Here is a 12,365-nt window from a genome sequence, read left to right as displayed (position 1 = left end):
CACCTATTGTGTCCCCAGTGACAAGAATGTAGTGTAGTACGGTGTAGTCTCTCAATAAATATTTGTTAAGTATATTCATTTATCCATCCAAGAGGTATTTATTGTTAAAGGAATGGGTGAAAGAGTCAAGGACATCAGCCAGCAGATGGACAGAGGGATTCTTGGGGCATTAAGCCCTTCCTGTCACTTGCATACTTGGTCTTGTCTGGTTTCAGTCACCCAAGATAAGAGCCACCATGACAACTACTGATATTCCTGCTGAACATCCAGGACAGGAGAATCTGGAATGCAGAGGAGCAGTGTGGCCATTCGCCCTGTCTGGTTGCCTTTCGGCACCGGGCAAGGAAACCCACTTCCCTTCGTTGCCTTCTTCCCACCCCCCACCCCCATCTTTGTTGGTGACCAAAATCATTACCAGGTAGCAGCGGGTATCAAAGGCTGCTGCTGCTGTTGGAAGCCGAGACTGCTGCTCAGCAGAGACCTGCCACAGTATACCCTCAGCATTTTGAGGAGAAGATCTCTCGTCCTCAGCAGATGCGGGCTCTCAGACAGCTGGCTGCCAAAACCATGAGTAGGCCTTGACGCAGAGTGACGGAGGAATCCATTTCTGTGTTAGACCAGCAGGGGGAAGGCCAGGCCCGGGCAAGACGCGGAGATGTGAAAAGTCAGCCTTTGGTGCCCCCTGCAGCGTCAGCGGAGAGAATGCTCTTCTTCTCGACTTCCATGAAGTCCACTCGCTTGTGAGGATGTACTTTCAAGAGAGGCTTTCGGCCTGCAAGAGCTCACTGGGAAGCGACAGCTTGAGAGGTCCCAAGGCAGGATGTGTAAGTTGAATGAGGAATTCTTGTCATGCAAATGAACTTGAGAGCACTGAACTTTTTACCCTTTGTGGGTGTGATTATCTCAGGTGGGTTGTGTGATTGCTCAGTGAGGAGGCTGGCAGTATTCAGGGCAGAGCTAAGAAGAAACTGGAAGTTTGAAGTGCGCACAGGCACACTAAAGGAGAAAAAGAGGAAAAAAAGAGCCAGCATGTGTGTTTGTGTGTGTGTGTGTGTGTGTGTGTGTGTGTGTGTGTGTGTGTGTGTTGGGGGGGGTAGGGAATCTCTGCTCAGGGAAATGGAAGGCACTTAGTCTCTAGAACCAAGGGAAAGTCTCCTTAGAGGTTATCCTTCTGGTTAGAAGTCAGGAGACAGAGTCAGTGACTCAAGTAGAAGGATAAAGCTGAGGGAGTCCAAGGTTGGGTGTGGGGTGGGGTGGGGGGAGTGCATCCAGGTCTGGGGGGTTGGAATGCAGGCAGGGAAAGGGGTGGGTATAGTACTGTGATTACTTAGGATTAGACACACCTGCCAGTGCCCTTATTAAGAGTGTGCCCTTGGGTAAGTCACTCTGAGCTCTGTGCCTCAGTTTCCTCACCTATAAAATTGAATTAATAATAGTACCTGCCTCACAAGGTTGTTGTAAAAATTTAATGAGAAAATGTGTATAAAAAGTGCTTTGTATCATATCTGGCATATAATAAGTGCTCCGTACATGGTAGTTATTATTGATGGTAGTTATAATGATAATAAACTGGAAACAGTTGAATGCCTATCAGATTAATAAAGGCTGTTTGTGTGCTAGATATTCATTGCATACTTATTACTGATTTCTCTGAGCCTTAGGGTCTGAGAAAGAGCTCAGCTTGGGCCTAGAGGTGGAAGCAAAGGGCTTGTCCAAGGTAAGGTCCACACGAGGCAAGGCAGTTAGCCCTGGGTGCTATGCTGAGCCAGGTGGACAGCAGTATAAAGACTCAGAATGGGGATGTGAGAAGCCATAAGAGCAGCCCTCATCTTTTAAAATTATTTTTCTAAAGGTAGGCTCTGAACTTTGTCATCCAGCTCCTAGAGATAGGATTCCCCTACATGCTTCTCTTCATTGCTGGGGTGTATTCCCTAATGGCACAGGGAGGACATTATTCCCATTTGAAGATATTTTCTTTTACTTTTTAAAAATATTTTATTTATTTGATAGAGAGAGAGCACAAGCAAGGGGAGTGGCATGCAGAGGGAGAGGGAGAAACAGGCTCCCCACTGAACAGAGAGCCTGACCTGGGGCTTGATCCCGGGACCCTGGGATCATGACCTGAGCTGAAGGCAGACACTTAACCGACCAAGCCACCCAGGTGCCCCCCATTTGAAGGTATTTTCATGGGAAATCAAAGAAGAGGAAGCAGAAAAGAATGAGGCCATCTCCTACACCCTTGGTGCCTTCAATCAACACAGGGCCGATCCTTGCTGGTGTGCAAACTATTTCCCTGACAGAAATGAGATCTGAAAGCTATCCCCCCTTTTCTGTCTTTCCAAATTTGACCTTCAAGTCTCAGCCCCATCTGTCCTTCATAAACCATCCCCACAACAACCTAATCAGAGAGGTATGGATAGGTTGGGTACAGCCAGACAGATGGAAATCACTCTAGGTCTTTCAAGTAGAAAATTTAAAACAGGGATTAGTATGTCGATGATGGAAGAGATAAGAAGCCAAACAGGACAGTGAGACAGCTCAGAGAGTTGTCACCTCAGCAACAACAGGAAGCCCCCCTTATCCCTAGAGTTGGAAGAACTACTGGAAGAGGTGGTGAGTGGTGTTACCAGAGCCCAGAGACAGGCTATCTGGGGGGAGCTAGAGCCAAGATGGGGATGCCTTGCAAAAGCTAGGGCCAAGGAGAGAGGGGATGCCTGGTGGTTGTTAGAGATGAGCCCCGTGAGAAATATAGCTACTGCTGGTGGTACCACAAAAAAATGGGGTTTGGCATGAGAGACTATGGACTCTGGGAAACAAACTGAGGGTTTTAGAGGGGAGGGGGGAGGGGGGATAGGGTAGCCCGGTGATGGGTATTAAGGAGGGTGCGTATTGCATGGAGCACTGGGTGTTATACGCAAGTAATGAATCATGGAACACTACATCAAAAACTAATGATGTACTGTATGGTGACTAACATAACATAATAAAAAAAAAAGTGGAGTTCGGGGTGTGGAAGAAATATCCGAGCTCTTCCATTCTTCTTACCTTTGGGTTGGTAAAACCTACCCAGAAGCCAAAGGGGGTGGACTGTAGGGAATATAGTTCTCTTGATACAGAGCAGAGCAGGAAATGGACAGAGAATGGATCTGAGAGTCAGAAGCAGACAAAAAACCTAATTATCATCCTTATTTTACAGAGAAGTCGTATGAGGTAGAAAGAGGTCAGGTTGCCCCAAACCACACTAAATAGGAGTCCAGGTTTCAAATCCAGGCAGTCTGACTTCTCCTATACCCATTCTCTCTCTAATCACTATTATATAATCATGATAATACTATTGTTATTTTACTCATGTCAGACTTCTCCCTCTGAACTAGACTTTAAGCTCCCTAAAGGCATCAACTGTGTCTTTACCTTTATATCACATAAAGCACCAAGACCTTTTGTATTTTTCAGAACCTACCAGGAGATATAGGTTGTTTGCTGATCTGGGATTATTAGGTCTTCATAGGTTCCACGTTACCCAAAGTGGGGGCACTATTAAAATGTCATCTGTGGTTCTGAATGTTTGCTTTCTTGCTAGTGAAAGGTAGCAATCCCAGATTGGATTCCAGAGAATGGTTTGGCAATAGGGAAAAGCTCAAGCTACAATGAGAAAAATTAGTATCTAGATTGCGTGAGAGTATCCCAAAGGAAAAGACAGTTATTAAAATTTGAAATGTCTCTGCTCCAATGTCATAAAATTTCTACAGGTTGAATTGAGCAACTCCTTCACCTGGAAAGAGGCTCTACTATCCCTTAGGCTTATTATAGCTTCCATAGTTTGGGTAGTTTTGTGGGACTGAAAGCTGGCAGGGTTATGCTTTGTTCTGTTTTCTTAAGAAGCAGTTCTTGAGAGCTAAGAGAGGGATGTAGGTATGTTAGATGAAGTGTCCATGGTTCCGATGCTCATGAAATCTTTAATCACCGCAACTGGTAGGACAAGGAGTTTGGCGGTTCAGGGTTGCCATGTAGCTAGGGAAGGAGAGAAGGTGTGCTGGGGACTTTGCAGTGAAAGTGCAGTTCAGGTGTTTCCTGGCCTCAAGGTGTATGTGATGGGGTAGCAGTTCCTTCCGTGCATGAGTGTTGGGGTCAGACTACCTCAATTCAAATCCAGGCTCTACCACTTTTTAGCATATGGTGTTATTTGTATCCTGGGGATAATAAAGTGTTATAATATAATGCACTATCCTCATTTTCCTCCTACCTCTCTGGTTGTTCTTTCTCAATCTCCTTGGGCGATCTATCCCATCTTTCCAACCTCTAAACACTCAGGTGCCTCACTTTTGGACCTCTTCCCTTTTGTATCCACACTCACTCCCTTAGTGATCTCACCGAGTCCCATGACTTTCAATAATATGCACATGCTAGTGACTCCCAAATCTCTTGTCTCCAGCCTGGCCCTCTCTGCTAGACCTGTAGACCCCTGCCTACCTGACATCTCCACTCAGATGTCTAACAGGTTATTTCCAACTCCACATGTCTAAAACCTAACTCTGGATCTCTGTCTCCAGATCTTTACTACTCTTCCTCATCTCAGTAAGGGCACACTCCATCCTTCCAGTTACTTAGGCCCATGGTCTTGGTGTCATCCTGCACTCCTCTCTTTTGCTCATACCCCACATCTGATCCATCAGAATTGGATGTAGCTTTGAAATATACCTAGAATCTGACCACTTCTCATCGTGTACGTCATGACCACCCTATTCTAAGCCACCACTAGCTCTTATTTTGGTTAATGCAATGATCTCATAACTTGTCTCTCTGTCTTGGTTGCTGCACCACTTCTGTCTTTTCTCTATCAGCATATTCTTTTTTTTAAAAAAGATTTTATTTATTTGAGAGAGAGAGAGAGAGAACAAGCAGGGGCAGGGACAGAGGGAAAGGGAGAAGCAGGCTTCCCACTGAGCAGGAAGCCCAATGCGGGGCTCGATCCCAGAACCCTGGGATCATGACCCGAGCTGAAGGCAGACGTTTACCTGACTAAGCCACCTAGGTGCCCCTCAATCAGCACATTCTTATTAAAGTGCAAGTCAGATCACATACCTCCTCTGCTCAAAACGCCCACATGACTCCCTGTTTCACTCAGAGTAGGAGCCAAAGTCTTTACAAAGATCTCTCAGGCCCAACACAACCTGTTGTTGACCCTCATTACCTCTGACATAATCTTCTACTTCTCTCTGATTTGTGTACTCCACTCCAGTCACACTGGCCTTCCCAAGGCTGAAATCAGAATGTCGGCGTGGCTGAGCTCTTATCTCAAGGCTCTGGAGAAGAATCTGCTTCCAAGTTCATTTATGTTGTTGGTGGAATTCATTTCCTCATGGTTGTAGCATTGAGGTCCCCACTTCCTTGCAGGCTGTCAGCTGGGGGCTGGTCTTATTTCCTAGAGGCCACCTGCATTTCTTCTCCATGTTCCCCTCCATCATCAAGCCAGCAACGGCACAACAAACCCTTCTCACGCTTCGAATCTCTGACATCTTCTTTTGTTACCAGCTGGAGAAAACTCTGCTTTTAAAGGACTTATGTGATTAGATTAGGCCCATCTGGACAATCTCCTTGATTAATAACCTTAATTACATCTGTAAAATTTCTTTTGCCATGTATGCAAAGTAATCACAAATGTGCCATCTCATCATATTCACGGTCCTGACGATTAGGGCAGGAAATCTTAGGGGAGCATATTAGGATTCTGCCTGCCACGATGACATTCAGACTGTTTAAGAAATCGACCAATCAGGGGCTCCTGGGTGGCTCAGTCTGTTAAGCATCTGCCTTCGGCTCAGGTCATGATCCCAGGGCTTGGGATTGAGCCCCATGTCGTGCTCCCTGCTCATCAGGGAGCCTGCTTCTTCCTTTCACCAATGCTTGTGCGCTCTCTCACTCTCTCTTTCTCAAATCAATAAATAAAATAATTAAAAGAAGAAACTGAATGTATGCTAGCAATAGCACTGGAACAGAGGCATACAAAATACCTGCTGTTCCAGGCATCACCTTTTACCTGCTGGATTGTGAGGTGATCTAGGGGCATCCCCGAAGGAACAGCTGGAGTAGCAGTTTTTTACCGACTAGTATGAAAATATTTCAATGTCTTCACAACTGGGTGCCCTATCAGTGCATAGCAGTTGGTTATCTGCCTGGTTAGTGGGTTACAAATCATGATGTAATGTGCGAGTTGTCTTCTCTGTGCTTTGAAAGTCTGAAGTTGGTCCCAGGTGACTGGGGGTGGGTGGGAAGACCACCTGCCCCCCCTTGGCCCTCCCAGGTGTACAGTGGCCCCTTCCAGCCTTGTTTACTGTCTTTGCAGTGCTGGGATTTTTTTGATGAATGTCTTCATAGGCATAGCTATCTTTTGCAGTTGGAGACTTCATCCATTATCTGAGCCTCCAAATGCTGCCACCCCAAGGGAGAGATAATCAATTCTATGTATTTGGGCTCTTCTCAAGCCTTGCAGCAGATGTGGCTTAGTAAGGCAAGTGCTGTTTACTTAATCTCAGCTTTAGAGTGAACACTCCACAGTAGCCAGAGAAACTGAGGGTTCTGAGTAACTTGCCGAATGAGGCTATATCACACAGATCATTACAAGCCCCATGTTTTGTGAGGACCTGTCTCAGGCAAAAGAGATGCCCCTTGTAGGTGAGTTGGCAGTAGGAATAGGGCCTAAGGTAAGTGAATGTTGTGGGGCTGGTCTGTCCCTCCCACCTCATATTTCCATAAGGGTGAATTTGATGCAAATGGTATCAAGGGCAGGTTCACTTGATGGAACCGGGAACATACGCACGAGGAGCAGCGGTGACAATGTGGATGTGTTGAAAGAAGTGTTTCAGAGAGAAATAAGCAGCTTGAGGTAGATAAAAGGATAAAGGGAGGAGAGGAAATCGATGCTAATCACAAATAATCATGATATAAAATATGGCCGGCTTCACCTGATGATGCTGGCTGGGACCACAGAGCACAGGCCCGGAGTGATCCTTGCTTCCCCATATCTTGAAGCTGACTATCAATGATAGCCAGTGGAGTCTCCTCTGGCAGAGAAATATGAATTTCTCAAGAGCCAGATCTCTATTCCACCAGCAGCTCTGTATTCTGCATAGAGCATTGAGAAAGAGCTTGACCTTTCAAGGGATTGCTATTGGATGGTGTTCCTGGGCCCTGTCTTAGGATGTACGCCAAACATATTCCCAGTAAACCATGTCAACAACTGAGTCTCCACTTAGACTGAGTCAGCCTGTTGATACATTTTGAAGTAAGAGAGACTCATCTGCAGTGGCTTCCCTTCCTCTGATATTTCCTCCATATCGGAGCCCTTCTAAAAACCACATTGACTGCTGAAGTGGAGATGTTGCAAGTGGAATCAAATCTACTTGCTGGTCTTTACTGCTCAGACAGATCCAGATATTTTTGGAATCAGGTTGCCCAATCTCAGGACCCCACTGGATCCAGTTCCAAATGATAAAGACACATTACCAGAAGATCCCAAAGTAGGAGGCAGTATTCAGAATGGTTGGCCATGAGTTCATAGGTATGAGATCTTCCAGCAAACACACACCCCTCTGCCGCCAAGCTCTCTCTTCAAGCTAAGGTGTTTTCTTCAGGTACCGCATTAGGTGGCATTAAAACACAACTTGCTACCAGCAGGTGGTGACAAGAGAGCCAGAGTTGATTATTTCCACCCTTCCTAGCAAAATGTCACTGAGCTCAGTGGGAGACACCACAGCCCTGTATTAGGTAACAAGAAAATCTCTTTGTTTTCCACTGCCATAAGGAGTGATCAGCTGCAAGACACCCAGGGAGAAAAAGACAAGTGCCTCAGTGTGGATATTGCCATCTTTGGCAGTGTAAGAGGATGTTAGGCATAGGGGTGGAAAAATAACCCCCTAAGATTTTAGGCCTCTCCCTTTTATACAGACAGACTTGGAGTGAACATAGATCATTCCAGAGTTCTTGGTCTGGTTGGGTTTGAACTATTCAGAGAGAGAAGTATAAAACTGAGTGATATTCCATTTCAAAAGCAGCAGATGGACAGCATTTCAGAGCTAGAAAGGACCTTGCGAGCTTAGCCTTTCATCTAGACATCCAGGCTCACAGGATGTCAGAGCCAGCAGGGATATTAAAAGACCACTGCATCAGACATACAAATGGCCAACAGGTGCATGAAAAGGTGCTCAGCATCAGTAATCATCAGGGAAATGTAAGTCAAAACCACCATGAGCTATCACGTCACAGCTGTTAGAGAACAGCTATTATCAAAAAGATAAGAGGCAACAAGTGTGGTGCAAATGTGAAGAAAAGGGAACCCCGGTGCACTGTTGGTGGGAATGGAAATTGGTGCAGCCACTATGGAAAACAGTATGGAGGGTCCTCAAAACAATTAAAAATAGGACTACCATATGTTCCAGCAATCCCATTTCTGGGTATATAGCCAAAGAAGATACAACCATCATCTTAAAGAAATATCTGCACTCCCATGTTCACTGCGGCATTGTTCACGATAGACCAGACATGGAAACAACCTAACTGTCCCTTGACAGACAAATGGATAAAGAAAATATGGTGTGCTTATATACAACAGAATATTCCTCAACCATGAGAAAGAAGGAAATCTTGGATGGATGAAACTGGAGGGCATTATGCTAAGACGAATAAGTCAGGCAGAAGAAGACCAATATTGTCTGATCTCAGTTATATGCAGAATCTAAAAAAGTCAAATGCAGAGAGACAGAGAGTAGAAGGGAGGTTGCCAGGGGCTGAGGGTTGGGGGAAATGGGGAATGTTGATCAAAGGGTACAAATTCACAGTTAGAAGTTGAATAAGTTCTGGGGATGTAATGTCCAGCATGGTGACTCTAGTTAACGATATTGTATTGTATACTTGAAAGTTGCTAAGAAAGTTGCTATCTTAAATGTTCTCACCAAAAAAAGGGGCATTTATGTGGGGTGATGAATGTGTTAACCTCATTATGATAAATATTTTGCAATATATATGTGTATCAAATCATCACATTATACACTTTAAACTTACTGATGCTATATGTCAATTATGCCCCAGTAAAGACCATCCATTTCAACCCTCTCACTTTTTGGATGAAGAAACTGAAGCCCACAAAGGGAAAGTAAGTTACTCAAGGTCACAGTTACAAATGACAGGACTAGGACTAGAGTCCCTGGTCTTCTAACTCCTAATATATTTTTTCACTATATGCCCCCACCTAAGCACCTAAGATCTAAACCATCCTAATGGATACTTTTATGTTCTGATTTCTTTAAACTGTCCAGTGAGAGAAATTCTACAAACCCACCTAGGAGAATATATCTCATTGCTATTTATGGTTAGGAAATTTTTCCTAATAGATAACTCAAAATCCTCCTGCTGCAACATAAACCCATTCCTCTTCGGTCTGTCCGTAATCAAAATGGATCACAGATGGTCACTATCACCAGTAGTATTCATGAAATGTGGACAACACATGTATATATCTATGTGTGTAAAAATGTGTATGTATATTTATGTATATATTTATATGTATAGTTGTATTTATACAACCAATATTTTAAGCTGCTTTTCTGTAGGCTAAATGATTCGTCAGTGGCAGACCAAATCTGAGAATTAGCATCTATGAAGGAAGACCAGAGTCAAGTCTTTTCATCTGTCTTCTGTGCTATAGCAAAAACTTTCAGCAACAGATAGAACCATGGGGGTGATTTAGCATCTTCATATGAACTCAGCATCCAAATCCACTGATACCCAACTAAACAGGACCTTAGATAGCCAGAACTCCTTTGCTACCACTCCATTTCTAAATATGATAGGCAGATCATAAGAAAATATGCTAAGGTTAGACATTTACTTTGGCATCAAAAACCAGGACAGGGCCTGGACCGATCCTCTGTCCTATACCTTCGCCATTTCTCATTTAGGGTAATATTGCTGATCCAAATGGGAGCATGATGGTCAAAAAAAAAAAAAAAAGATTTAGTGATTGACTCTACTTAAGCGCATCTCACAGTGGAATGCAATTACTCATATATCCTTGATCAAAAATTAGCCACTCGCTGTCTGAGAACATGCTCAGTTTTGTGAGGGACATGTTTCCAGTGAAGAGGGAGATAAGACCCTCCTGCTTAGAGAATGAGTCAGCTCAATCCACCCTGGAGATTAGTGGGGTGACAAGTTATAGCCAAACTGTGCTCATACCTCCTGAGCTTTCTTTTCTAAAGCAAGAAAATAGATTCAGAGTTTTAAACATATTTTTAACAGGCTACCAGAAAGTCTTATTAACTAGAACATCCTCTTCTAGATTACGGAGATTCAATGGACTCAAAGTCTAAACTGAGTTGCCTTAGAGAGAAATAACTCACTCTAACAACTGGGAAAGCTAATGGAAAATACTCAAGGCAGACACACTGCTTCATTGAGCTTCCAGTGGGCTCCAGGCCAATGTAACCACTCCTGAAATAAAGTAATCACCCTCATAAAGCAAAGCTACTCACGGCAATAAGCTGGTAGGAGTTGTTCATCATGGCAATCAGCATGTTCAGCAGCACGACTAGGGAGATGACGTTGTATGTTCCAAACATGGTAGCTCCCACAAACTCTGTGAACTCGTGTCTGGCTTTCACATTGGTGACATAGAGATTTAAAAGGCCGAAGACAGACCAGAAGAGCGACTGGAGGGTTTCGAAGAGCCTGAAAGAGGTCGAAGAGCAGGTTAGTTAATTCTCTAGGAAGGGCAGGAAAAAGAGTCAGAAAACATGAAGGGATCTGTTAATAAGGGGCCTGTCAGATTTACATCCCAACAGGAAGACTGATGATGTCGCACATTTTGGTCCCTTTCCCCACACAAACCAATCAGGTGGGTTCATCTCTTTGTTACCCCTTCTGTCTCTTAGGCTTCCCCTTTCCACCGGGAATACCTTCTCTCTCTTCTCAGTCTACACAGAGCCTATGCTTTTCTAAGAGTTATTTCCAGGGCTCCTTCCTTTGCTAAACTTTCTCTTTCATCTTGAGACCATGTGATTTATCACCTTTTGAATTACATAATGGCAGTAAATGAGTAGTTAAGAATATGGTACTTGGGTTAGATTGTTCTAGGTTAAAATCTCAGCTCTGTCATTTGCTAGCTGAGTGAACGTGAACAAGTTACCATTTCTGATACTTCTTTTATGGTTGTGGCAGGGCCCAGTGGGGTGCTAAGCTGAGTGAAGGAGCTTAGTGATCCTTGAACTAACACATTGTGTAGATTATTTTTAACGATATGCTAACTAACAATTACTGAGAACTTACTATATATAAACATGTTAAGCACTTTTCCCTACATGATCATTATTATCCTTATAAAAACTTTATTGTTATGGCTGAGGAAGCAGAGAGTCAGAGGTCACTCCACTCTGAGTGCTGAGCCAGAATTCAAATCCAATTCCACCTCACCTCCCCAAACCACTGCATTATTTTACATTAGATGGCTTCACAAATTATTGCCTCCTCTCCTAATCTCCAAATACGTAACTTTGCAATGATATGTTTTCAGTGTCTAGGGTTTCTTTGGCCTCATATTCAGAAGTCTGTACAGGCAGCAATAAAAGGCAGCCAGCTCCGGGTGGCCGAAATCAACCATTTCTCAAGCACGCAGATGAGGGGCAGAATATAAGAAATGCTACTTTAAGATTAGATGCCTTTTTCTATTGCTCAAAATAGGTTGTTCTAATTTTTTTTAAAGATTGATTGATTGATTGATTTATAGAGAAAGAGAGCATGAGCAGGGGGAGGGGCAAAGGAAGAAGGGGAGATAGAGAAAGAGAGAGAGAGAGAGAGAGAGGGAAGCAGACTCCCTGCTGAGCACAGAGCTCCATGCAGGGCTCCATCACACGACCCTGAGATCATGACCCGAACCAAAATTAAGAGTGGGTTGCCCAATTGACTGAGACACCCAGGTGCCCCCAAAATATGTTGTTTTTAGGGTGCAATATATTTTGAGAGGCTTAGGGATTTCTTCTTGGGTTCATTTAGGGGGTATGTGGGAAATGTTTTAAAGATTCCCTCTACCTGGGAGTGGTCTTCCCCCCATCTTTGCACGACTGTCTCCTTAACATCATTGGCGTCTTTTTTTTTTTAATGATTTTTTATTATATTATGTTAGTCACCATACAGTACATCCCCGGTTTCCGATGTAAAGCTCGATGATTCATTAGTTGCGTATACATCATTGGAGTCTTAACTCAAATGTCACTTCCTCGGAGAAGCTTTCCTTGGTCCCTCTACCAAAATTAGCTCCACCAGGTTTTTTTTCTATCTTATTGTCTCATTTAATTCTCTCTCTTTTTTTAAAAGAT

General features: G+C 43.9%; 1 protein-coding gene across 1 annotated transcript in view; it reads right to left on the bottom strand.

Moving 5' to 3' along the window:
• TRPC5 (transient receptor potential cation channel subfamily C member 5) overlaps nucleotides 1–12,365 on the bottom strand; it is a 141,293-nt gene that overhangs the window by 19,287 nt on the left and 109,641 nt on the right. Inside the window, exon 6 of the mRNA XM_087860260.1 lies at nucleotides 10,527–10,722. Within this exon, the coding sequence (XP_087716386.1) occupies nucleotides 10,527–10,722 (196 nt within the window). The remainder of the gene's footprint in view (nucleotides 1–10,526; nucleotides 10,723–12,365) is intronic.

The sequence above is a fragment of the Ursus americanus genome, chromosome X (genome assembly GCF_024610735.1).
Source record: "Ursus americanus isolate L20-20 chromosome X, mUrsAme1.1.p, whole genome shotgun sequence".
Taxonomy (NCBI): domain Eukaryota; kingdom Metazoa; phylum Chordata; class Mammalia; order Carnivora; family Ursidae; genus Ursus; species Ursus americanus.
Note: the sequence above shows the minus strand (reverse complement) of the source record. Positions and strands in the feature narration are given on the sequence as shown.